The following is a 25725-nucleotide window of genomic DNA, read 5'->3' as shown; positions in this document are numbered from 1 at the left end:
AAATGATGAAGAGGACTTCATCTTATCAGAAGGCTAATTAATTAGTTTATTATACTATATTATATTACTTTACATCTAAACTGAATCTGCCAAGCACTCAACTCCACTGCCCACAGTCCCCACACACACACACACCTGGATTCAACTGGTCAATGAATCAAAACACTCACACCAGAATCCAATTACCAATTCCCTTCAGGTAAACAATCTTCCACAATGCATTCCACTTGTAAACAAACACAGGAGCAGTAAATAAGAATTGTTTTGATCATTCCTTGCTCCTCCCAGGTTCAGAGAATGTGAATCCCACATTGGATATTAGGAAAAATTTCTTCACTGAAAGGTTTATCAAGCACTGGCAGGTTTGATATCAAGGCTGCCCAGGGAATTGGCTGAGTCACCACGCCAGGAGGGTTTAAAAGATGTGTGGATGTGGCACTCAGGGACAGGGTTTAGCAGAGGACTTGGCCACAGTTGGAATCAAGGATCTGAAAGGTCTTTTCCAACCTAAACGATTCTGGGATTCCAAGTGCTTAAACACATGCCAGACTGAAAATCCTATCTTGTGAGAATTAAGAGAGCAAGTTCTGTTGAAAATGAGGATAACAGTACTCCTAAATCATGCAGAGATTATTGAAAACTCAATCCAATAATATCTCATTTGATCCCACCCTCTTTGTTTCAGACAGGGAGGTTAAATTCAACAGTGGGATGAGAGTGCAGCAATTCCTGGATTCTTACATTCTCACATTTAAACTCCAACTAAAATTCTTACAAGCTGAGCAGGATGGGATTTTCTTCCCCTCAATGATCATGTTTTCTGGTCAAAAAGTAGAAAGATTAACTGAGAAAACTTTGATGGAAAAATGTTATTTAAACTTAGGCAGTTTAGCCTTTCTCTATTCTATGTTGAACATCTGAAATTGATAAAATACATTTTGATTTGGTGATTTTGGTTTGTGTGGGGTTTTTTTTACCAAATTCAAGAAGGTTATGGTAAACTTTTAAAAAAGCTGTTAGTATCAGGAAGTTTAAAAATTAGCTATAAAGATAATTAACTTTTTAGAAATCCCTCCCCCTCAGCTTTCTAAGCATTTTGGGGTGTTTCTTGATTGTTTGGGGGGTGGTGGTATTGAGTTTGCAATTTTCACAGTTTCATTTTTCAACACAAATTTCAGCAGGGCAGGAAATAAATCTAACATTAATTTATTTATTTTCTATGTGGGGAGAAAACATTTCTAGTGATGATCTGAGAAACTGAGGTCTAAGGTGGGAGAATCCTGGCAGAGGTAACAGCAACTCCCAGCTCATCAGCCACTCCAGATCACACCCAGAATCAGTTTCCAAGCCCTTGGGATAAAAACTTTTCACCACAGGAACCTGTGGAAGTGAGAATTTCGTGAAATGTGAAATCCAAATGGAGCTCGCAGAGCTTCCCTTACATCTTGATTTTCCTGGAAAAGGACCAGATACTCTGAGAGGTGTTGTTTAATGAATTTCTTGATGATTTCCTGTTTGATCCTGGGATCCAGGACGTTGGCTACCAGGCAGGCATCACGTAGGACATTGCTGGGCCCACCAGTCCTCTGTCAAAACAAACAGGAAGAAAATTATTCCAGGTTAAATAAGTTGAATAGGTGATTGTAAATTCATCCAGGTTTATACTTTCCTATTATTCTCTTTTCTGCTGCTACTCTCTATTTATTGCTGCATCTTTCTTCTGCTGCATGAAAATTGAGCTGCTTCCATTTCACTGACCATGAAGTTGTTCCATGGTAAAGGCAGAAAATTTAGAAACTTTATTTTTTTTTTAGAAAAAGCTGTCTTGGTGCTGCTTCTCACAGACACAGACTTGCCCTTCACCAACTGCTCCAAAGAGTCTCCTCATTTCTGTACTTGTCACTTGGATGAAGAAACCAGCAGAGCTGGTACTCTGAAAGACAGAACTGGTGTTTTCTTGGAAGTAAATTCAAATTCACACCTACCCCCCTTACTGTTTGCAAATGTTTGGATGCACAGTGCTGGGGAAGCACAGTTGGTGCTTTAGCCCCAGCCCAGATTTGATCTGTGCTGAGTAAACCAGACACAAACTTGGTGGCACTGTGTCAACAGCCAGCCTGTGCTTGGCTTCCTCTGAAGAAAACATTGATTTTTGTGACTAACAAATAACCAGGGACTGGGTGAGACCCCAAGGAAACCCCAGAGATGAATTCTTGGGCATTCCCTGCCTGGCTGCAGCCCTCTTGCAGGAGCTGGTGCAGAGTGAAGGGAAGGGTTGCACTTCCCCCAGAGTGAGAAATTTCTTTCTAAAGAAACTCCTGAAACAGGCAGGGACCAAACCCAGAGGAAAAACGAGATTAAATCCAACAACAATCATACTGAAGAGTTTTCAGTGACACTTTTCAACGGGAGGAAGAGGGAAGGTGAGAACTTTACCTTTGTGCCTTGGGAAGGAAAGGCTTCCTCGAAGTCAGCCAGGATCTGCTGCCCCAACTCGTTCTGAGCTGCCTTCACCCTGAGGGGGACAAGGAGGGGCTTTGGGGGTGCTCAACAACCTCCCTGCAGGGTGGCTGCAACACCAGCAGCTGCAGGAGGGTTTGTAAGGGATCAAAAGGATGCAGAAGAGAAAATATCCACACTCAGAAGGTCTGTGTGTCAAAATTGGGAGATTTTTTGCTCCCTGAATGACAATTCCCCGCAGCACTGAGCCCTCAGCTGCAGCAGAACATGTCCTGGATTCTCCTGCCCTGCTGCCATTTAATATTTCAATAAGGGCCAGTTAATCAGCTATTTGAAAGGCCTTTAATGCCAGTGTGATCTGCACTGAAATTCATTTCTGTTCACCACATTTCAACAGAAATATGTTTCCAACACGTGAAAAGCTTCACAATGTCTCAATCTTCACCATGAACCTTCCACAGCTCCAGGTGTACTGATCCACCTCTAAATGAATACAGCTGGCAGCAGCTTTATCCTATAAATTCTCACTGTCTTAGAGAAGCACAAAAGAGTAAAAGGTATGAAATGGGAGTAGAATAAACCACAACCTTGCTCTTTATTTGGCTGAGAGAATAAAGCTTCCAATTTCCAGAAATAAAAGTCAATACAGCTTAATTGATACTTCTAGGGAAATGGAAATGCCTACACACACTAGAAAGTGCCAAAGCAAACAGTGAGGCACTTCTATCCCTCTGCAGCCCTTGAATTCTTCCATCAGTTTTTATTATACTGGAAAGGCTTTCAGGTCTGAACTGATCACTCCAGCAGTGGATTTTTCCACTGAGATTGATACTTTAGCAAGACTGGCGACATTTACTGTTGTGAAAATGTTTGTTCAGACCGTGGGGAGAAGACTTGGGAATTTTTTTTGTGCTTGTTTAAGACTCCTCAACCTTATCAAGGAATGATCTGCTTCTTTAATCTTCCCATTTGAGTTCCATTAGCAGCAAAAACCCCACGAGATGGATCTGACAATGCTGGATTCTTTCACGGTGCCAAATGCAGAAAATTCTAGTCCTTTAAAATTGATGGCTGAAATATAACTTTATATCTGTGATTTAACTGGATGTACGACCTGCCTTCCTCAGGATTTATTTATGGGGATTTTGTTGGAAAAGCTTCCTGCCTGCAGTGTCAAAAATAATTCTCACTTAAGCTCTCTGCTTCACAGGAATGTTCAGAGACTGCTCTACTCTTCCAGGTAAAGACATCCAGTTAACAACTTCATAAGTGGGAAACAAAAGGAATTCACTAATATGTTGAAATAGGAGTGGGGAATTTAATCAATAAGGAGGAAGCCACAGCTACAGGTTTAGTCCTGCTTAAATTCTACAAGAAAGCACTTGTAGCTCATGTGAGGAAATATCACAGAAACAAACCTTTCATTCTCCAGGGAAAGAAGTGGGAAAAAAAGGAAAAAAAAAAGACACTGAAAACAGACTGAAATTTTTTTATCTTTTAAATAATCCAGAAACAAGAAGTGTGCAGAACTAGGAGTCACAGAAATTAGTGAGTTTGTATGAACAACTGGAAGCTATTAGCAGGGATACTCCTTTCCTTCTGAGTGGCTGTGGGGACCTTCCTGTTTGACAACAGCTGCAGTGCAGCACAGTGGAGGCACTGAAAAGAGCAGCAGCCAGATTCCTAAAGACTCAACAAATTTAAAAGAGCCTCTGTCAGGCAGTTAAAAGCCCTGTCCACAAGCTTTGTTGTTTTAGGCTCTGATTCAGGAAAGTACTTAAGGGTAATCTTAATGGGGATTCTCATATCCTTAAATTAAGAAACTTGCAGGAATGCCTTGCTCAAGTGGGATGTTAAAAATATGTATTTTTTAAAAATAGGTCCTGCATTAAAAAAATCTCTCAAAAGCAGGCAGAGAGAACAAGTTTGAATATTTTTTTGCCTTCAGATTTTCTAAGAGAGGGACAGGGCAGAGCCATCCAAGCAGCCAAAAGTTTAGGTGTGAGCAAGGACAGGGAGCCCCAGTGCCCTCCCAGTAAAAATCACTTTTTATATAACCACACACACAGACACACTCAATTATTTTCACAAATATTGTGATTTTCACAATCACTCAGAAACAAGAAAACCTGTCTGCCACCTCTTTAGAGCTCAACTGCCTTGGGCAGAGTGCAAGGGGGGACACTTGCTTCAGCCACTGGAGATTACTGCCCCTGTGGAAAGCTGTCAGCTGTGCAATAATTCAGAATATTCTCCATGCAGTGCAAACTGCAGCCATAAAAAACCTGGACATTCAACCCTGCACGTGCCTGAGGGTGTGTGTGGAACCACTTCACCAGGTGAGTTGGCTCAGCAAGCCCAGGTGAGAGATTTAGGATCTCTCAGAGCCTCAGGGGGTTTGATAAGGGTCTCTTTCCCTGGGTTGGTTCCCCCAGAAACTGGGATATCCCAGCAGCCATCCCACACAGCAGGGAATTGCCTTTTCCTGGGCTTGCCAAACCCTCTGGTGATCCAACTATTAATGATTTCTGTTTCTCTGACTTCTGTTTTATTATTAGTGGCTTTTGTTCCCTGTTTCCCCTGCCTTTAAAAAATAAAAACAAGAAAACCCACTGCTATGTTTCAAATGACATTCAATTACTAGAAACCACAATTCCTTTAGCCAAAGCTACCAGAAATCTTAAACCATGCCTGGCAGCTTGCTGAGATAAAAAGAGGCTGAGCCAGCCTGTTTTCCTGTGGCAAACTTATAATTATCTTTCTCCTAAATACTTTCCAGGCTTTTTTCCACTATCTGCTAGGCCTTCAAGACCATTTTTTCTGGGTGGGTTTGGGACCACTAATTGTACCTCCCTCCACAGACTGAGAACAGCAGAGGGTTGAGAGATAAGAAAATATTCCTGTTTAGTACAACAGCTACCAATGCACTGCATCAGAAATTACTTTAGGAACGCTCTTAGGAAAATATTTACATTTGGCTATGAACTGTGACATTTTCACATCAATGCTCAACAGGATCAGCACAAGAAGCCAACTAATTGAGAGTTCAGAACAGGTTTCCAATGAATCCTTACAGGGGGATTTTGGCCTGGTTATTTTCAAAGGGACAGAACAGGTGGAAAACAACATTAAAAACACATCATTACTTCTGACAGCATCCAGGAGCAGCAGCCTAAATTGAATACCCCACGACAAAGAGCACATCCAACACCACCAAGCAGGCACTTCTCCTTCCCATGGTTTCCCATTCATACTTGGCTTCACTCCATTCACACCATGAAAAAAAGAGGCTTTTTATTTCAGAAAGCAACAGAATCTGCTCCTTTAGCAGGGTATATAAAGGGCTTATTGTATATAACAGACATTGGTTACTGTCACAGGTCTGTGCCAACATCTACTAAAGCATTTCTTGCCTTCCCAAACATCCTAGAGGCTTCACTTGTACCATTAAAACAAATCCATGAGATATCAAACCCCAGCAATTTCACAGCCTAAAAATACCCCTGCAAGAAGCCAGGCAAACTTCCTGCCATGTTTCATGAATCACAAAAGGATTTCCAAGCAAAAGAGAGAGAAAACTCAACTCCAACCCAGGCCCTAGCACACAGCCACGGAGTCAAACTCCAAAAGCAGAATGAGGGTGCCATGGACCCCCCTGCAGGAATTTTCTGCCTGGATGTGGAGCAGTAAAGAGCTGTGAGCAGCACCCCAGAGCAGCTCCCTTCACCCCACAAGCAGCCTCCTCTATCACTACCAGATGGTGCAGCTCTCCCTGTATAAACACTGGAAGGAAAACCCTGCCGAGGCAATTCTAAAAATAGGAGGAACAGACTTTCTTGAGCTTTTCAGATCCTTATCTTGAAGGGAGAATAAAACAAAAGAAGTTTTCCTCCATGTCCTTGCCAGTCTTGCTGGCGTGGCTCAAAACCACCCTGCCTGCTAGCAGGAGCCTGAACTGGTTTCTACAACAATCAGCAACTACAAAAGTATTAAATAATCATCCACCAGAAAGGGAAAACCAGGCAGGATTCTAGAGCAAGGCTTAAATGATATTTGGCCTTAAAATGGCCAATGACAGCAGGTTTCTGCCCAAAGGGCATTACCACTGCAAGCAACCTCTCTGAGCACAAGGTTGGAATAGACAACAGCCTCAGCTCAGAAAAGCACTGACATATGTTTACATTTCCTTGATGTTCATGTTCATTTAAGCAAATGCTTATGGTCAAATGCTTTGTTAAACAAGGCCCCATCCCTTCTCTAGATTTAGAGTGGATTTTTCTTCTGCTCTGTTTCATGGATTCCATCTGTGTTTTCTGGAAGAGGTGTCTATACCATAAAGAAAGTCCAACAGATTTACATGAAAACATTACAAACAAATCATTCAAGCTCTGTTTCCATCACTAAACAACACAGAGAGCCAGCTGCTGTCTTAGCAAAGGGAGGCACCAAAAAAAAATTAATGACTGTGCCTGGAAGACTCCTTCGAGTACCTCAGTAATGAGCAAAGTCACCTCAGGCAGGGACAGCACTGTCCCCTAGAACAGGGAGGACCTTGTTCCCTCCACTCCCAGCTGTCACATCCCAAATGAAGCCAAGATTTAGGAGAAATGGTTGGCTTAGTGACCCCTGAGCCTTCACCTGCTGGGGACTTGCACCAAACCTCCCCAAATTAGTGTAACTCCAGTTCAGAAAACCAAAGTTGTACAAGCCCAGCAGAAGATTTGCTATAAACATCAAATCTCAGCAGAATTGGGCAATGGGAGAAGGTTCTGGCAGAAGAAACTGAAGGTGCTCAGAATAAGCAAGCTTGGCAAAGGCAGAAGGAGAAATCCTGCCTGTCCAAGGCCTGGGGCTCTGCAGGCTGGCAGAGCTGCCTGGGAACATCACACACAACAACCTGCACCTCCACAGGCTCCTCCAGGTGAAAAGCCAGCCAGTAAAAAGCACAGCCTGGGGCTCTGCAGGCTGGCAGAGCTGCCTGGGAACATCACACACAACAACCTGCACCTCCACAGGCTCCTCCAGGTGAGACAGTGAAAAGCCAGCCAGTAAAAAGCACCGAGTGAGTTACAGCCACACTAATTACTGCTGCTGAACAGAATGGGCTGCTCCAGATTTGAGCAAACTCTGTCCAGTTTTAACCTGTTTGCCAGAGCTGCCTGGGAACATCACACACAACAACCTGCACCTCCACAGGCTCCTCCAGGTGAGACAGTGAAAAGCCAGCCAGTAAAAAGCACCGAGTGAGTTACAGCCACACTAATTACTGCTGCTGAACAGAATGGGCTGCTCCAGATTTGAGCAAACTCTGTCCAGTTTTTGTTCTGGCTGTAGGGAAGCTCCAAGGACCATGTCCAAGCTTCACATCCTTGAGACTCTGAACCTGCCTAAGAGATTTCCTACTCTTCCTCCCCAGCAGGAAAGGAGGTGCTCAGGGTTTGATCCTTTTACCTTTCAGAGAGCTGTCGAATCTGAGGGATCCCCATGTATTTGTTGAAGTGCTCCAAGACATTCACCACACCTTGGAGAAGGTTGGCAACTTCCCCATATTGTCTCCTCCTGGTCATAGCCCTGCAGAGGAAATTAAACATTTACAAAGGCAGATTCAATGCAAATCCTGGGTGGTAATTCCACAGGTTACTTCATCCCCACTGGGTCATGCTGGTCCTTATTGACATTTATTTTTCTAAAATACACAGCTCTTCATTAACATTCCAAGGCAGCATTAAAATTTCACTTAAGCGATGCTAAAATAAACCAATCTGGCACAAATCTAACAATGGCTCCAAAAAAACATAAATGTCAAAAGCAACACTTGGCAAGGAACATGTAAACTACTGAATGCATCCGCTTCCCAGTATGGGTCTGGAGGCAGTAAATGTTATTTCACTGTAATGACCTGAGTGAAGCCATTCGTCATCACACACAAAGTGTGAGTTAAAGCTTCTCTGGAGGAGAACGATGCTGAAAAGCCATTAGCCTTGACTTCTCTGTTAATAACTTTCACAGGGAACTGACAGGGAAAAAAAAAAAGAAAATCAAGTGAATTTATTTTTATATCATCCTTTAGGATCATTCCAGTGGAGACAGCAGGCTAAGTAAAATTTAATTCTCAGCACTTCGTGACCCGGCGTTCGTGCAGGATTTGCTACAAACCAAGAACAGGCTGTGCAACTTCACAGATGCAACATGTAAAAAAACCTGTATTTTCCTAGATTGTGTGTTCCTCAAGCATATTAAAAAAAAAAACAAAAAGGATTATTAGAAATATTTAACCCCCAATTTACACACAGTACAAGCTGCAAGGTTTCCTTAAACTCATGCTAGAATGAAAACTAGAGCAGACCTTTACCAAAACCCATTGCAGTTTTAGATACAAGAGTGACAAAAATCCTCCCAGATTCCCAAAAGCACATCCCTAATGAGGATTCCTAACAGGCTGTCCTGCTCCTTAATGAAGCCAGACTCATTCCTTACCACCAAGGATCAACAGAGCAATTCAAGCAATCAATGCTGCAAACTATGAAACACAACAAAGCAGACTGGGGGTCACTCAGAGCATGGAAAGGATCTGCCAGCAGAAATCCAAACCTGGGAGCAAAATTCCCTCTAAAAAACTAGGCAGGCTGTGAGAGACCCATAGAGAACACTGCAGGAACTTCACACCAGGAATTCCCAGACTTACTCCAGAGAATCCACCCCTCCAGCCAGCATGTGGAGGTGGTTGAGGGTGGTGATGGAGGTGGTCAGGTGGCGCTTGGCATGGTCCAGCTGCTTGATATCCCTGGTGATTTCCTTCACCTAGGGAGTGAAAAGGGATTCTGGTTGAGTATCAAGCCCCAGCAATGGAATTTTCAGGAAATAAGAAGCCACTCTCTCCTGTTTGGGACTGCAGAGGTGTCAGCTCAGCAGCTCTGTGGACACCACAGCCTCAACACAGGTTCAGTAGGAAATTACCAACCAGCCAGGACCAAGGACAAAAATGTTACTGACAGGAAAAGTCAGTGTCCCCTCCCTTTCAAAGGCCAGAAAGAAAGTGCTGCTCACCATTTGTTCAGATTTTTCAGCCTTGTCTTTAATATCCTTAATTTTACCAAAGAGCTGTTGAATGGCTTTCTGGGCTTCTTCCAGGGCCTGGAAAAGAAACAAGGTCAGAGTGGAAAGAAAATCTGCATTCAGTTTTCACCTTTCTAAGAAACACACAGTTGCTCTTAACAGTCCCTGGGGCTGGGGCACTGGAGGGGAGCAGCTTTCTCACAAAGAAAATACCAGCAGCACAACAAAAGTCAATGTACCACGTTGGAATATTGAACCTGAGTGGGCCAGGGTTTCAGTATCCATTTTACAATAATGCTTTGGCAACATTTCATCAAGATATTTTATGAAAGCAGCTCTTTAAGGTTACTGGGATATAGTTTGATAGACTAAGTGTGGAAAAATAGGTAGAACTTACTCCTGATCAACACATATTTAAAGCAGAAAAATGAAACCTCCACAAGACCTCTAGGCTCATCATTAATTATAAATAAAAAACACACATCTAGAACACTGAGTGCTTGCCCAAACCCCTTGCTGAATTAGCAGGACATTATCCTGGTGGAAAACATGATGCTGATTCCTTTGGAATGGGCAGCTCAGCCTCCCACACACCTGCAGGAGGAATGGCTCTTTCTAAGCACAGGTACAGAGGTGGAGCCCAGGAAATGCCTCCCACCTGGATTTCAGTGCTATTTTCTTGGGGCACCCATTTATCCAGCCATGGCACAGCCTGAGCTCACTCACACAAGCAGTGTGAACCACACGTGGATGCAGAGCAGGAAGCCACATGTCCAAAATCACATGTCCAAAATCTGCTTTCTGCAGTAATTCCACACGTTCTGCCTTCCCAGCCTGATAACATTTCCAGCTCCAGCTCCACTTTGTTCCCTGCTGTTAAGTGGGCTCATATCCCTCTGGTTTTATATCCAGTCCCATGACCAAGGTTACAGCACAAGCTACAAGTTCCTTCAGCAAATAAATTTAACACATCTTCATTTGGAAATGGATGAGGAAACTATCTGCCAGGAGCTTTTGCTGGAATATAACTGGGTTATAATAAAAGTATAAAAGCTGGACATGGTTTATAATTCATTTTCCAGAGGAGGGGGGGAAAGAAAAGTCTCTGAAAAATTTTCTGAATCATGTGAAAGTTAACACTTTATGGATTGGTGTCACAGATGTTCACTGCTCATGAACACAAAAATGTGCTGCAGGGTGGCTGAACAGCCCCCAGCAGCCTCTCCAATCCCTCTGAGAATTCAATTTTCTCCTCCATTTCAAGGCTTGTGGATTAAGTGCAAAGCAAAGCAAAGAATGCTCTTTTCAACATATTTAGCTCTGTGCTCAGGCCTGCAGCACATTACTCTGTAATGTAATTAATAAGTGGTTTATTAAGCAAGCAGCAACTGTTTTGTATGGTCTGAGCTTTGGATAGGTCTGTATAAAACTCAAGATTCAGCCTGAAATTCTTCACAGATGCCAAGTGCTGTTTCCCTTTGCTTCAGCACTAACAGCAAATGCTGATTTTTCTGCATGATCCCAGGAATTCAGAGCTTCTTCAAAAGAACCTATTTCTCTAATGCTGATATTTTAATAATTGTGATAAAAAATAGCAGAGAGCCCTTAGAGGAAAGTGGGTGAAGAACAAGTTCCTGCTGCTCAGGGGAAAGCAGCACACTCAGGGTGGGCAAAATCCCCACCTAAAAACTGCCCCTGGAACACTGAGCAGAGAAAAATGGGATTCTGTCCCTGAGCACTTAAAACTGCCAAAAATAAGGCAAACTGGTGTCATCACCTGGTCCTGACACTTTCACCTCCTTAAAACTCTGGGAAAACACAACTGAGATGATGTGAGCTCTGCCCCATCTGATGAATTAAAGAATTGTGGTCTCCTGCTGCTGGGACAGGGGAGAGAGCAAACAGCAGCTGCTCTTCTCTTCCAGTCCTGCATCTCACCCATCAGAGAAGGAAAAACATTTCCACTACTGTTAAATTAAAAAAAAAACCAAAAAAAAAAACACATAGGGAACTCAACTGCAAACTTGAGTAAATCAGAATTGCTCATAAACACTTGTTTCATTCCTTGAAACTTTCTTCTAAATATTTGCTTAGCCATTAAGACATAAATCTTTCTCTATTCTCCTAAAAATAGAGCTGCATATTCCTTACATGAGTCAGAACACACCAATGCATTACATAATCTATATATATATTTATTTATATAATGAATGTATCATTTGTATAATTTACATTTAGAGGTGAAAACATTTCTTCAAACATTTGCTGAAAGTAACACTGTGTGAAAATCTGGTTTTTTTAAAGTCAGGAGGGCTCTGTCAGATCTGGTGTGAAGTTCAGAACTGGATAAAAAATGTTATGCACATGTACAATTAAGAAGAACCAGAAGACAGTTAAAGAAATCAATTAAACTTCTTTTTGCTGTATACTCTAACCATAGCATCTGAGAGTAATTACTGTGTGTAGAGGAAACAAATAAAGAAAATTATCCAATAATGAAAGAAAACCATCACCTTCCCAATTACTATAAAGACAGAGTAAAGCAAATAGAAAAACAAATTTCAAATATAACACCTCATATTTAATAAACAGTGTTATTAGGGGATAAGAAACCAACATCTAGGGCATGAAAGTAGGTCTAATTGCTCAAGGTGCAATACAGAAGTTTATTAATGTAACTAATGACTGTTCTTTCAGCTGTAAAAAGAGGGGAAACCACAGCCACACTGGAGGAAAAAAATGCATTTCCCTTCCCTGCAACAACGGTGAATCATGAATTTTAAAAGCATTTTCTTACTGCTTTTGTTACTGTTTTATTAATAGGTTTCTTTTGGATAGAAATTCTAGGGAAAACCAGTCTCAAGAGGGCAGGAATTGCTTTTCTTGCAGCCTGTCTGTCCCGTGCTGGGGGACAGGCAGTGATGTCCCCGCTGTGCCCCAGCACTGCCTTCACCTTGCCTTGCTAATTTATTGCTTTCCTCATCAGTGCAGCTGGGAAACATGGAAATGCACACACCCCAAACAGCACCAGGAGTGAAGTTATTGCATTTCCTTCCCTCCACCAGCAGTTCACTCCGGGGGCAGAGGATCAGGGATGAATAAAGAGGCTGCTGTGGTTGTACGAAACAAGGATGATGAAACGAAGGTTGCTGGAAAAACACCATATGACTCCAATCAACAACTGAGCCTGCAAGCTACAATTAACCCATCAGCATTATTTATTCAACTTTATGCAAGCTCTGAGTGCCAGCACCAGCTGAGAGCCACGGTGTGGATGGAGAGGGCTCGGCTGGGAGGCAGAGCCAGTGGGGTCCGAGCTTTTTCCCTAATGTTTGACCCCAGGCTTCCCAAGTGCCCTGACCAGTGTAAATTTAGCAAAGAGCAGCTAAATTAGTAAATTTGGCAGGACCAGCCACGGGGGGAGAGGCTGCAGCCACAGAGTGCTTGGTACAAGGCTTCAGGCAGGGATCACATTCCTCCTGCTGTGGTTTAGTGTGTCCGACACATCCTGGATGCAGGAGGGGATGTGCTGTGTCCTGCCTCCAGGGCTGCCTTGCAGAAGTGAATTCCCAAAATAATTCACAGAGAGGAACACACAAAGGGGTCCCCCAGTTTAAAGCCACGATGTTTTTTCAGCCATCCCTGTTTTTCAGGCAGTATTTATGCAGTGGGAGCTCCTGGGCTCACAGCAGAAAGCTGAGACACCACACACAGGAGGTGGAAAACTCACCTCCAGCTCACAGCCTGAGCTCAGGTAAGCTGGGCAGCCAGTGAGCAGCTCTGCTGTTTGCCACATTCTCCAAAGCTGGAGGGAAAAACACAGCCCATGAATCAGCCACAGCTCTGCAACCTCCTTCACCTTGAGATGCGACAGCAAAAGACTCCAAAGGCACCGGTGTAAAACAACAGGGAGCAGAGGTAAACCATGAATCACTGAGAGGCTGCCTAAAAAATTGCTTTCCTTGGCTTCGTCCCAAGCAACTCCTAAGGTCAGACCACACATCATTCCTTGTGTCACCTTTTCACACCAGATCTGCCAAGCAGCAAAAGGAGGGAAGAAAATAACCCAAGCGAGAGGTGGGAGCAGACTGTGACTTGTTTGTTAAATTTGGAAGTGATGCATTCTTTAAAAGGTTATGTTCCAGTGACTTACAGTACCAGGCTGACATTCATGCACACAAAAAACAGTGTTAGCAACAATTATTCCAGCCAAAAAAAACCCCAGCCCAGTGCATTACAGTCAGTCTCTCCAAATGCCTGCAGTGCTGCAGATGGACACAGCCTCCTCCTCCTCCCCTTCCAGCCCAGGTACAGAGCTGTCACATCACCCCATCAACCAGCAGCTCATTAGTGGGTGTGTTAATTTCTAAATACCTCTTTATGCATCCCATCAGGAATGTTGTGCAAGAAAATACCTCAGTACCAGGAAATATGCAAATAGGAATTAAGAGGCCTGTGTGTTACTAGAAGATGTCACTGAAGTGGGAGAAAAAGCAAATTTTCAGATGAAGTTTCCTTGCTTGGGGATTAACTGAACTAACACTGTTTTTCTCCCCCAGTATTGGTTAAAATACCTCCATGGTTTCTATTTGCTTGCTGGTGTTGTGCTAGAAACATGTTATTTTTATTTGATCCTAGCCAATATATAGTCCAATTGAATGTTGTTATTCACATCAGAAAGCTGCCCTCTACCAAGTGTTTTATAGACACTTGACATCTGCCAAATTCACAGCATCCAAATGTATTTTTAATGTTACAAATAGGGCTGTGGTCATGATGCTGAGAATTTAATGCTCCTGGCCTGGTCCCTGCTCTTGAATAGCGAGTGTTAATGCTTCTTTCATTTGCTGCCACACTTCCAGCCCAGATCAATGAAAATCTAGACCACGACTAAAAATAAAGTTCCCATCCCCAATTCTCTGAGGAGCCTCAGCTGTGGAGATTTCAAAGCAAGCCTCTCACACTGGAACCAGCCTCACATTTTCTGCTGCTGAAACCTCATACAAACGACTCCCTCCAGATTGGGGAAGGGTGGAAATTTACTTTGATTCTCAGACTGATTTCATTTTAGAGAAAAACCTCAAGTTTTACAGCCAGGGCTAAACCACTGCAGCTGAAGCCTGGGCTTGTCTCAGCACAGGACAGTGCCAGCTGATTTCCCTGAGCAGACAAACCTGAAGGGCTCATCACCCTGGGGTTTGATTTTAGCAGATTTCCACCCTGGCAGTTCAGCAAATAGTACATAACTACTACAATTGTCACTGAAGAAGAGAGTTTTGTGTCATCAGCTCCAATCCCAACCACTCAGGCTGCACAGGACACTTTATATCAGCAGATTACATCCAACACTGCACCAAGCTTCAAATGGCTGCAACTGCCCCTTCACTTAACCCCAAATCGTGCTTAGAAATCAAACCCCACGTCCTCAACAGCTGCACAAACACTGACAGACACAGGGGGTGAAGTGACAGCTGATTCCCAGGTAGTTCTGGCCAAAACCTTGCAGCTTAACTCCTGAACTGCACCCCTGGGCTGGTCCAGCATCCCTCTGAGCTGTCAGAATTTACAGCACCAGGGGTGTCTGCAGCACCCCAGATTTTACAGCACCAGGGGTGTCTGCAGCACCCCAGATTTTACAGCACCAGGGGTGTCTGCATCACCCCAGATTTTACTGCACCCGGGGTGTCTGCAGCACCCCAGATTTTACAGCACCAGGGGTGTCTGCAGCACCCCAGATTTTAGAGCATCACCCAGCCCTGCACAGGGGTGCCTGCACTGTGAGAAAGGTGCTGATGTGCTGTGACAGAGGTTTGGGCGGCCTTACTCCTGTGAGTAATTTTACAAGAGTTTTACAGTACTTAATCTGCACCAGCGCAGTGTGGCCATTTAAGTGTTAATTGTGGGCATTGTATAACCTAAAAAGTAAATTTTCTAGAGCTTCATCAGGCTTGGTGGGTTACTACAGCTTTACCATCACCTCATGTAGGTTACTACAGCTTCACCATCACCTCATGCAGGTTACAGCTTCATCACGTGGCAGGTGAGCAGGCACAGCCTTGCCCCACGCCCAAAATTAAACACTATTATCATGCAGCAGAATCTCTGCAGACACTCATTATTCTCCTTATCTGTGTCAGAACAGCCAAGGTGTGAGTCTCTGCCCTCCTGTTTGTGTTGACACCCTGATTGCAGGTGTTTGCTGCACCTCCCTGTGCCCAGCACACACCTTGGATAACCCAGAGCCCCTGGCAGTGCTGCTCACCCTCCCTGGAGCTGCCTGGCTCTGCTTCCTCAGAGGGAAAGCACACTCCATTTGTTTGGGAAGGCTGTAAATGACTGAGGGACTCCAGCTGATTTGTGTGCTGATGTGTTTGCACAATGCAGTTGGTGATATTTGCAATATCAGAGCCACATCTGCAATTTCAGAGCTTGACTTCTGTGGGGGGTAAGTTTAGCAACCACTCAGCTTACATCACATTTTGCAAGATGAATTCATATTCAGGTTCATGTGCTGGTTTTGGGTTGTGTAGAGTTAATTTTCATCACAAGAATTGGGCTCTTTCTCTGCCCCAGTCAAAATCAGCACAGGTTAAGAGTTTAAAAGCAAATATAAACAGGGGGAAAGGACAGGCACACCAGGAACCCTGCAAGCAGGGATTTCCAAGTGGAATTCCTGTCAGTTGACCTGCTATAGGCATGGATGCAACAGAGCTGGAATAAACACCACCACACACCAAAAATGTGAGGCAACAACAACAACAAAAAAAAAGAAAAATAAGGGGGAAAAAAGAATTTTAAATATCCAAAATAAGACACAATCTCCTGCCTGTTTGGAATTCTATTTCCAGGCTGGGTTTCTTGCTTTGTTGGCACCAAAGCCACACAGGACTGGTCACAGTTTGCAGCTTGCAGTGCCTCCAAGAGCAGCAGCACAACTCCATCCCCAGCCTCAGGCTGCAGGACAGGAACATCCCCTGGGCTGAGGCACAAGGCAAGGTCAAGCTCAGACTTGCTCCTGCCTTGCAGCAGATGGCAAAAGTTATGCCAGCATGAGAATAAACAGCACTAGTTCTTCCTGGCACGCCATTCACCTGAAACCTTGTTCACTGAACGTGTTCTGGGCTAGAAAAAGCTCAGTGTCACTACAAGGGAAGGACATTGTCCAGCTGTCACAATTCACTAGGGAAATGACTCTGAATGAAACTCACTTTTGATTCATTTTGGCAGCTCAGCTCCTGCTTATTATTCATGGGTTACAAAAGAGTATTATGGGACTTTAATCACTCAGCTGGAGCCTTACAGAATCTGTGGCATGACTTTTCATAAAATATATGAAGTCACACAGCTTAAAACGCCATATTTAACCCCAATCCATTCACTATCTTAAAAAGGTATTGAAATCTAACACTAGTCATATTTCATATGCTCACATTTCAGAATAATGACCCATTCATAAAAACCCAGGTGATAAAGCTTAGCCAGGCAGGAGAGAATGAATCTAACTGAGAGATGGTGCTTACAACATCAGGGATTGTGACACAAAATAGCCCCTACATATTTCAGACACTTAGATTTAATTATTTATTACAAGATTGTGACAGTCAGTGCTGTCCCAGCAGCAGGGACACATCAACACCTTCCACATGAGTCAAACCTGGCACAACCTTGGCACTGGGGCCAAGGGAGCAGCACTGGAATTTGATGGCTGGAAGTGAGCATGTGTTTAAATAAACAAATAAATGCCAGGAAAGTGCCTAGGGTAGGAGATGTGCAGGCCCTGAGTGCCTCAGCTCAGCATGAAACACAACCTGCAGCCAGAAAAGTCACTTCCACCCAAGGAGGTGGAGGTGAAGGAGGGAGGCTGAAGCAACAGAGCAGCTTCTTAAGCAGGTTCATGCACACAGAGCACAAAAGCACCTCCCTGCCTGCCAGGCTGACACTGCCTGGACCCAGGACAAGGCACTGACTGTGGTGACACCAGGCACCAGCTGCCCTGGGGCTCAGGACACTGCTCAGAAAAGCAGCAGAGGACCCCACTCCCACTGCAGCACCTGCATCCCTCTCTATCTTCATCCCCTCTCTATCTTCATCTCCTCCCTCCACTGATTGGCAAAGTGTTTCCTGATCTCTAATTAAAGAAAATAAAAGAAAAACCAAGGGAGTATTGCACATATTTCCAGCTGTGACCTTGTCAAAGCCACAACCTGTGGGCATTTTCCTCTGGCAGACACAGCCTCCTCCTCCCACAGGCTCAAACACTGCCAGACACTGCAGCACACCCAGGGCAGGGCAGGCAGAGTCTCCCCACAGCTGCAGAGCCCAGATGTGCATTTTCACATGCCAGGAGAAAGGACAGCCCTGGCTGACCAGAAGATGGGATGGCCAACTGAACTGTCTGGGCAGCAAGGATATATTCCTATTATTTGAGCACAGCAGCTGCCATCCCTTTCCTTGTACTGCTGGAGTTATGAGAAAGAAAATATATATCACTGTTTTCATGGAGCAAAACAAAGAAGGAGCCAACCAAAGCAATCCAAGTTATCAGCCAGTATCTTCAGCCATGAGAAACATCCAAAGCTTTTCCCAGCCCAGGCACATCCATTTGCTCTTCTGGTTAACACTCAGCTTTGTTCTAGCACTAATTGAGCCAGACCCTAATGGAGTCAGACACATTAAGCAATAAACTACATTTTTCTTTGAAACACAGTCCTTGTTTGATGCAATTTCAGTCATTTACACACACTGTGTGCACAGGGCAGGAAGTGAAAGATGGACCAGAGATAACAGAAAGAAGTTTGTTGGGTTTTATTTAGATTCAAACTATCAAGCCGCAGATCCATTTGGGATCTTGGGACTGCTCTGGGGCTCTTGATTCTTTCCAAAATGGATTTCAGCTGAATCCACCTCACCTTTACCCACCCTGGCTGCAGAGACACTGCCAAGGGTTAAACCAGCAGCAAATTCAGAGGCTACTGATTACAAGGACAAAAGCCTGATAGGTGAAGCAGGCTTCAGCCAAACAACCAGTAAAGGCATGTCAGCAACTGTCAGAAAAATTACAGCCAGTCCATGCAGAAGCTCCAGCAATAAACACAACTGAGGAGTGACACATCAAACCATACGGGGAGCGTTAAACGCTCCGTGGAAAAATCTATGGGAACTTTTTATACTGCACCCTAGGGCACAGAGGAAATTATGCCACAACTGGGCTGCAGCTCTCAGCAAGGTCAGCCCACACTCCAGTTCAGCAGCAGAAGCTCTGAGGGAAAAAAAAAAAAACCTTCCAGAGGAAAAATCTGCGTAGCACTGGCTCCCTAGAAACTGTTACAACTGAAGAACAGCAGCTCCTGCATTCCCAGCCTCTCCCAAGGCATCCAAAATAGTCCAAGTCTGGGAGTCCCAAGGAAAATTTTGTTACACCCTACAGAGGAATGTTCCACCCACAGCTGTTGTTTCCTCCCATAAAAGGATCATTAGTGAGATAATTTCTGAGGCTGGGGCATTGTCTGCAGATTTCACTGAAATATCGCACCAGGAAGGGGAAGCCAAATAAGCCAGACTATTTTAAGGCTTTTGCATTTGGAGGAAATTCTAGGGCAAAATTTCAAAAAGGCAGATGCTTTGAACTGGGAAACGTTTGTGGGGAAGGGAGCATTCCTGTCTTTAGAGCTGCTGAAATAACTCTTTTGGGGCCACATCTATTTGATGGCCTCTATTTTTAGAGTCAGAATCTGGTTTTTCAGACACCTCGCTGCTAATTCATCCACACACATGTACAGGAGCAAGACTGTTTGGGGAACAGTTTAAAAGACAAAAAAAAAAAGCTGTTTTCATACAAAAATGTCTTACTGAAATGCTTTCTCATAGCTACAACTCACCTCAAAGCCCTACTCCATTATCTCAGTAGGCAGGGGGGCACAGAAGTGTTATCCCAACCATCATCATCCCAGCCAGACAGGACAGGAGACTCCACCACAGCTGGAGCAGCTGGATCTGCAATCAGGATTTCGGACTTCCTATCCCTAAGGTCTCCTTTTCCTTAAGGAGCACAGAGAGCACATTTCCAGAGCTGCACACTCCATGTTCCCCACTGGGTCAGACTGGGATTGAAATTCCTCTGAAAATGTTATCCTGCTCTCAAAACCAAGGCTGGGCTCCCCTCTCCTGGACAGCTGGGAAGGTGCAGCTCTCAACAAGGCTCCTCCACAAGACAGCTCTGGCAAGCTCCTTGCTGGGCTCAGGTGGTAAATAACCCCTTCTCCTCCAAAAAACCCAGGCTGGCAAGGCTGAGAACTTCAGCTTTTCTTCTAGGAACCTGCCTGGATCACTGGTGTCTGGAAAAGGGATTGGGTAGGTTGGAGATAAACCCCAGTAATTCAAGCAGCATTGAATTAGGTGCCTGCACAAGATTCCCAAGCATTTTTTGGGCAGTTCTGGCTGACAGGAGATGGGAAAGCCAAGGCTGAGCTCCCTCACCTGCCAGGGCAGCAGGGATGGGCCAGCACAGGCAGCTGAGGGCAGGGACTCAGCAAAGAAACCCCTCCTGGCTTGCTTTGACTTCAATAACTCTTTTTTTTTCTTCTGTCACTGCATCCAGGGTTTGTATTTCCCTTGGAAGGAAGTCAGGGACTGAAAGGATGTTTATTCAAACTATTATTTACCCCAAGACAAGGATATCTCCAACACAACACAGTCAGGCAACACTGGCAAACACTGGCCACAGTATCAGGGGTTGTTAGGAGAGAATGGGACTGAAGGGAAGAGGCTTTTGAGAAACACCTTTCAGGCTCAATCCTGCAGTTCAATACACAGGATCCTGAGCTCCCACTGAAATCCAAGCAGCTACAAAATCAGAGTTCAGATGCACTTTTATTTATGGCACATGCTTTCAAAGAGATGATGGATGGCAGCGTTCCTCTTGGATCTCAGTGTGCCAAAGGGATGGAAATCAAAAGACAGGAATTTTCCAAAAATTTCTGACTTTTCCAAAAGCCAGCATGCTGCAAGTACTGTGCACTACAGGCAGGAGACATCTCTTATGGTAAGAGTTACAAATGGAAGAAGATTAGAGATTGGATTCACTGATGTGGCTGCCTTCAAGCTTTGTTTCAAACCTCTTGCAAAAGCTGCTTGCCAACTGCTTCCTTACTAATCAAGGGTGGTTTGCAGTTGTGGTTGTGATGATAAAATGCAATAATGATCTTCATCCTGGGCTGCCTAAGGCTGAGGCTCACAGGATGACACTATCTGTCCATGTGGATGTGTCAATCCAATTTTGCAGGGAAATACTGGTCTCGAGGACACAGGTTTCCTACAAGTTTAGTAAGAATATCAGTAGAAACAAGAACTTCATTTTGCTGTGGGACCAAACTACCAGGAAAACTAAATAAGGAAAACAGCAACTCCCTTCCAAGCACAGAACTGACCTGCCTTAGCAGCACCTTGTTTTTAGTTGTTCCAAAACAATTCCTTGCCTTCAATGCATTGGAAAATAAAACCCTTCCTCTCCAAGTGGGAGCAATCAGGCTTCTTACTCTATAAAAACATTTCCAAGTGTCCTTGATTGCCCTGAGAATATGCTGGTAAAACAATGGCACTTTTCAGCATAGGAACAGGCAGCTGAAGCTGGAAAACAAGGTTTTCACCCCCACAATCTGCTATCAACAGGGTGGTCATGTGAAAAGGGCTGCCTCACTCCCCCACAGCACCCAGGACACTCAGGGGACACAGGGCAGGGGGGACAACAACAGCAAACGTTTCTTCTAGGTTTCCTCTGATTTTGGGGTGACAAATATAAAATTCCATCTCAAACTGAAATGCCATTCAGGAGCTGCCCAGCACTGTAAGGTGACCTCCAAAATCTGAGCTTGCTGAAGCTCCTTCACTGCTTTAAACTTCAAGACCCAGCCAAGTCCTGCCACTCCAAGTCTGGTTCCAGCAATTCACACAAAAAATGCATATCCAGGTGTGAAACTATGGGCTTGGATGAGAAACATAGAAAGAAAAAGCTCACAGCATTTCAGAATCGATGCCATTCAGGAGTTGCCCAGCACTGTAAGGTGACCTCCAAAATCTGAGCTTGCTGAAGCTCCTTCACTGCTTTAAACTTCAAGACCCAGCCAAGTCCTGCCACTCCAAATCTGGTTCCAGCAATTCACACAAAAAATGCAGATCCAGGTGTGAAACTATGGGCTTGGATGAGAAACACAGAAAGAAAAACCTCACAGCATTTCAGAATCTATTTCTCTTCCCAGAGAAGTAACAGTTTAAATAATTGAATGGTTTCAGTATTTGTTAGGATCTCAAAGAAGCACAGTTGTGCTCCTGGGAGATTGTCTGGCCTCAGCCCATGCAACTGCAAGCTCTGGCATCTGTCTTGAAGTTTGCTTCTACTTAGCAAAGCAGCAAAATGAGGGAAAACAGGAAAATCCACAGCTAAATAATATAAAATTCCATCTCAAACTGAAATGCCATTCAGGAGCTGCCCAGCACTGTAAGGTGACCTCCAAAATCTGAGCTTGCTGATGCTTTAAACTTCAAGACCCAGCCAAGTCCTGCCACTCCAAATCTGGTTCCAGCAATTCACACAAAAAATGCAGATCCAGGTGTGAAACTATGGGCTTGGATGAGAAACACAGAAAGAAAAACCTCACAGCATTTCAGAATCTATTTCTCTTCCCAGAGAAGTAACAGTTTAAATAATTGAATGGTTTCAGTATTTGTTAGGATCTCAAAGAAAGAAGCAACAGTTGTGCTCCTGGGAGATTGTCTGGCCTCAGCCCATGCAACTGCAAGCTCTGGCATTTGTCTTGAAGTTTGCTTCTACTTTGCAAAGCAGCAAAATGAGGGAAAACAGGAAAATCCACAGCTAAATACAGGAATATTTGTGATTAACTGCAGCTCCAGGCCACTTGAAATATGTCCTGCAAGGACACCCAAGTGATCACGTGAAAGTTTTTAGTTAATCAGGATTTTAACTGGTTCCTTTACAGCCAAACTGAAGGAAGGGCAGCACAGACAGCTGTGCCCTCCTGGTGCCTCAGAGCAGGACACTGTGCAGGTCCCTGTCCCTGCCTTGGAGAACTTCAAAGGGATGGAAAAGTGAGAAAGAACAGACCCAGGACAGAGCTCTGAGCAAAGCTGGCCAATCTCCACAGCACAGAAATGCTCCTGTTATCCCACAGGCACTGATTCATCCTTTTCTCCAAGTCCTGAGGCACTCCAGGCAATTCTCACCCCCACTCTTTTGTGGTCCTTCAGAGAATTTATCCTCTCAGATGGGCCCAAAAGGTTACAACAGGTCCAGCTTTCCAATCACAGCCAAACTCTCCAAGCACTGCAGCAGTTCCCACTCCCTCCCCAATTTCTGTAATTGCCACCCCAGCTGATTGCTGGTCTCCCTCCTGCACAGTAATTACAGGCAGCACCACTCCCAGCTAAGCCACATCCCAAGCACATCCTCAGTTTAACAGCAGTGCTTAGACATCCATGATTCAACTACTCCTGCCAGGACAGGTGAGCATCTCTCATGTTTTTCTAAAGCAACACAAAAGCATAGGAAGGGTAAATAATTCCCTTGAGGGCTCTGTGGCAGAAATAGATTAGAAATAAATACTAATTGGTGTGACAGCAAGGAGTGGAAATAGAGAGGGTCATTACCCCATGCCAGTGTTAGAGCTGGCATTAAGAAGCCACTGAGAACCCTGACTGATGGCTCAGGGTTTAATGTCCCTGGTCTAAAACAGGGCAGGAAACAGAGCCAAGCCAGGTGACACCTCAAAATCAGCTGGCACAGGGGCCAAGCTGAGCACCCACAGACAAGGCTGTGCTCAGCACTACTGAACCCCAGCAAACACCTCTGCCAGGCAAAAAACAAGTGAAAACCTGAGGGCTGAGCAGGAGCTGCAAGAGGAAGGGGCAGCCATGATCAGCACAGTGACCAACAACTTGGGACACCTCAGCAAAGAACTCAGTGAAAAGGACAAACAACCTTGGATTAGATTGTTAGATGATTATTGTATTATTATTATTAGGACAAACAGCCTTGGATAGATTATTAGATGATTATTGTATTATTATTATTGGGACAAACAGCCTTGTATTGATCCCCACCCAGGATCAAATGTGCTTGTACCTGTTCAGTGCTGCTTGTTTTATCACCAGCTCCAGAGTGGCACACAGGCCTCCTGCTTTTGATCATGAAATCAATTCCTCATTCCCTTCCCTTCAGAGGGTGAGGCAGGTCAGAACAGCTGCTGAGTGAGCAGCTCACCAGTGTGAGAGGCACAGATACATCTCAGCAGCAGCAGCAGTGGGGTTCTGCCTGCCAGAGCCACTGCTCAGGGTGACATGCCAAGCTGAGAAGCCCTGGCTCTCACTCCTGGCTGCACATACCTGCCTGCCATCCTGTCCCACGTTGGTCTGTCCCCTCACCACAGTTCGGATGTTGTCATCCAGCCTCCTGCAGGAAAAACCCCAGAGTGTCAAACCCAGCCCCTGTGAGCCTGACCCACACAACTGGGGGAGTCCTGAGAGCTGCAGAACCAATTTAAAACCAAAAAAGCTGCTCTTACCAATGCTAAACTCATTGTTTCCCCCCCGTCTCTGTTCAATGGCACTATCTTGCACAATTTCAAAGTCCTGCTGCAAAAATAGAAATCCATTTCCTAATTTAACCAGGGTTTCTTGCATTCCTGCTCCCTTAAGCAATATTGTCAGTTCTCCCTTGTCTGTTTGCATTTCAACTTCCCACATGTGAAAGTGCTGTCTCAATCATTTCATGCTGGCAGTATCAGCCAGCACAGAAAATTTAAGTATTTAATGCACAATTGTGTTTATTTTGTACTTTTAGGACCAATAATGACAATTTAAAAATACGGAGTGAGAGTTTTTACAATATATTCTGACCCCAAAACCAATGAATTCTTGGCAACTGAGTCTTTTGGGTAGTTTGCTCACTCAGCCTTCAAACTGTACTAAAATTTTGTATTTTTTGGTTCTTAGTTGTTTTTCAAAGCTTCACTTTGCAACCCATCAGCTTAAACAGCCTGAAGGGCACATAACAGAAGTGAAATATAAAAATTATAATTGTTCCTGTGCCACTGTTAGACTCGAGGCTGGTCCTATCCATGCCTTTTAAACAAACTAAATCCTGTCAGCTGAAGCACAAAGGGTGCATTTATTAAGTCTTGGTGACAATCAGACCTGAGATGCAATGAAATGCAGAAATATTTACCTTATTTTCAATCTGATCTTGTTCACAACTTCATCAATGTTTGCCAAAGACTGGAATAGGAAAAAAAGCAGAGAGAAGTGAAATGGTGAATGTTTTACAGAGGAATATGTGATCCCAAACACTTCATCACACAGGGGTCTGGGGGAAGAGGAGAGCAATGGTTTTGTTTTCCAGGTGGAAAAACTGAGACAACAACTCAGCTGCTTCTCTGTCACATCCCAAAGAGCAGAAAAAGACAGGTCAGGCTTCCCCCATGGCTGAGCTCTGCCCTGTGCTCTGCCAGCAGAACGGTGTGACAGTGACCTCCAGTGGGCACTGGCCATGGGGACAGAGCCTTGGGCTGAGACCCCCCTGCAGGGCCCAGAAAACAGCCTGGAAGGAGATGCAGGGAAGGCCCTGCTGGGGAAACAGCTCCTCACTGCTGGCAAAGGGAAAAAAGCCAGGCCACAGCACCACAGAAAGCTGCAAGGCAAAACCACGGTGCTGCACAGGAGCTCAGGTGCTGGGGCAGCCTCAAGACACAAACTTCACCTGTAGAAACATCTCTGTTTGGGAAGAGGTTCATCCAAAACTTCCCCTGGGGCTGAAGTTGGGAACACAAAGCAGGGATGTGGGCCCACAGCAATCTCGTTCTTTAAATCCCAAAAGAAACAGCTGGGTTCAAACTCTCCTGTGATTTTGTACCTGCCTGATTTGGCTGAAAACCCCAGGAACTCATCAATGATTGATATATGGCAAGTTATGACATTTACTCCATTCACATAGAAAATTAATTTATTTCTACAAATCAAAGCAGGACTTTAACTGCAGCAAGCACTCTGGGTAAAAAGAGACCAAATAATGACAGCAAACCCTGTGAGGTGCAAATTTAAGAAGTGATTACTGTTAAAGCTTTATTTCCTGTGCTAGGGTTTAAAATGAAAGGTTTGGGTACAGGTTTAAACACTGCTTTGGTCATTTGCTATCAGGTTACC

The 25725-nt window shown here is 44.4% G+C and overlaps 1 protein-coding gene across 4 annotated transcripts in view; it reads right to left on the bottom strand.

The window, feature by feature from the left end:
• VPS53 (VPS53 subunit of GARP complex) overlaps positions 1-25725 on the bottom strand; it is a 63817-nt gene that overhangs the window by 35395 nt on the left and 2697 nt on the right. For 2 of the 4 annotated variants that reach the window (XM_039720608.1, XM_039720609.1), the window contains exons 3-10: positions 24752-24801; positions 23911-23977; positions 13247-13321; positions 9508-9594; positions 9146-9261; positions 7912-8031; positions 2437-2515; positions 1443-1586 (exon numbers count right to left, since the gene is read on the bottom strand). In XM_039720608.1, the coding sequence (XP_039576542.1) occupies positions 1443-1586; positions 2437-2515; positions 7912-8031; positions 9146-9261; positions 9508-9594; positions 13247-13321; positions 23911-23977; positions 24752-24801 (738 nt within the window). The remainder of the gene's footprint in view (positions 1-1442; positions 1587-2436; positions 2516-7911; positions 8032-9145; positions 9262-9507; positions 9595-13246; positions 13322-23910; positions 23978-24751; positions 24802-25725) is intronic. The other 2 variants (XM_039720610.1, XM_039720611.1) reach the window with 1 other exon arrangement.

This window comes from Passer montanus, unplaced genomic scaffold (genome assembly GCF_014805655.1).
Source record: "Passer montanus isolate IOZ18808 unplaced genomic scaffold, ASM1480565v1 scaffold44, whole genome shotgun sequence".
Taxonomy (NCBI): Eukaryota; Metazoa; Chordata; class Aves; order Passeriformes; family Passeridae; genus Passer; species Passer montanus.
The sequence above is the reverse complement of the archived record's forward strand: the minus strand, read 5'-3'. Positions and strand labels throughout refer to the sequence as shown.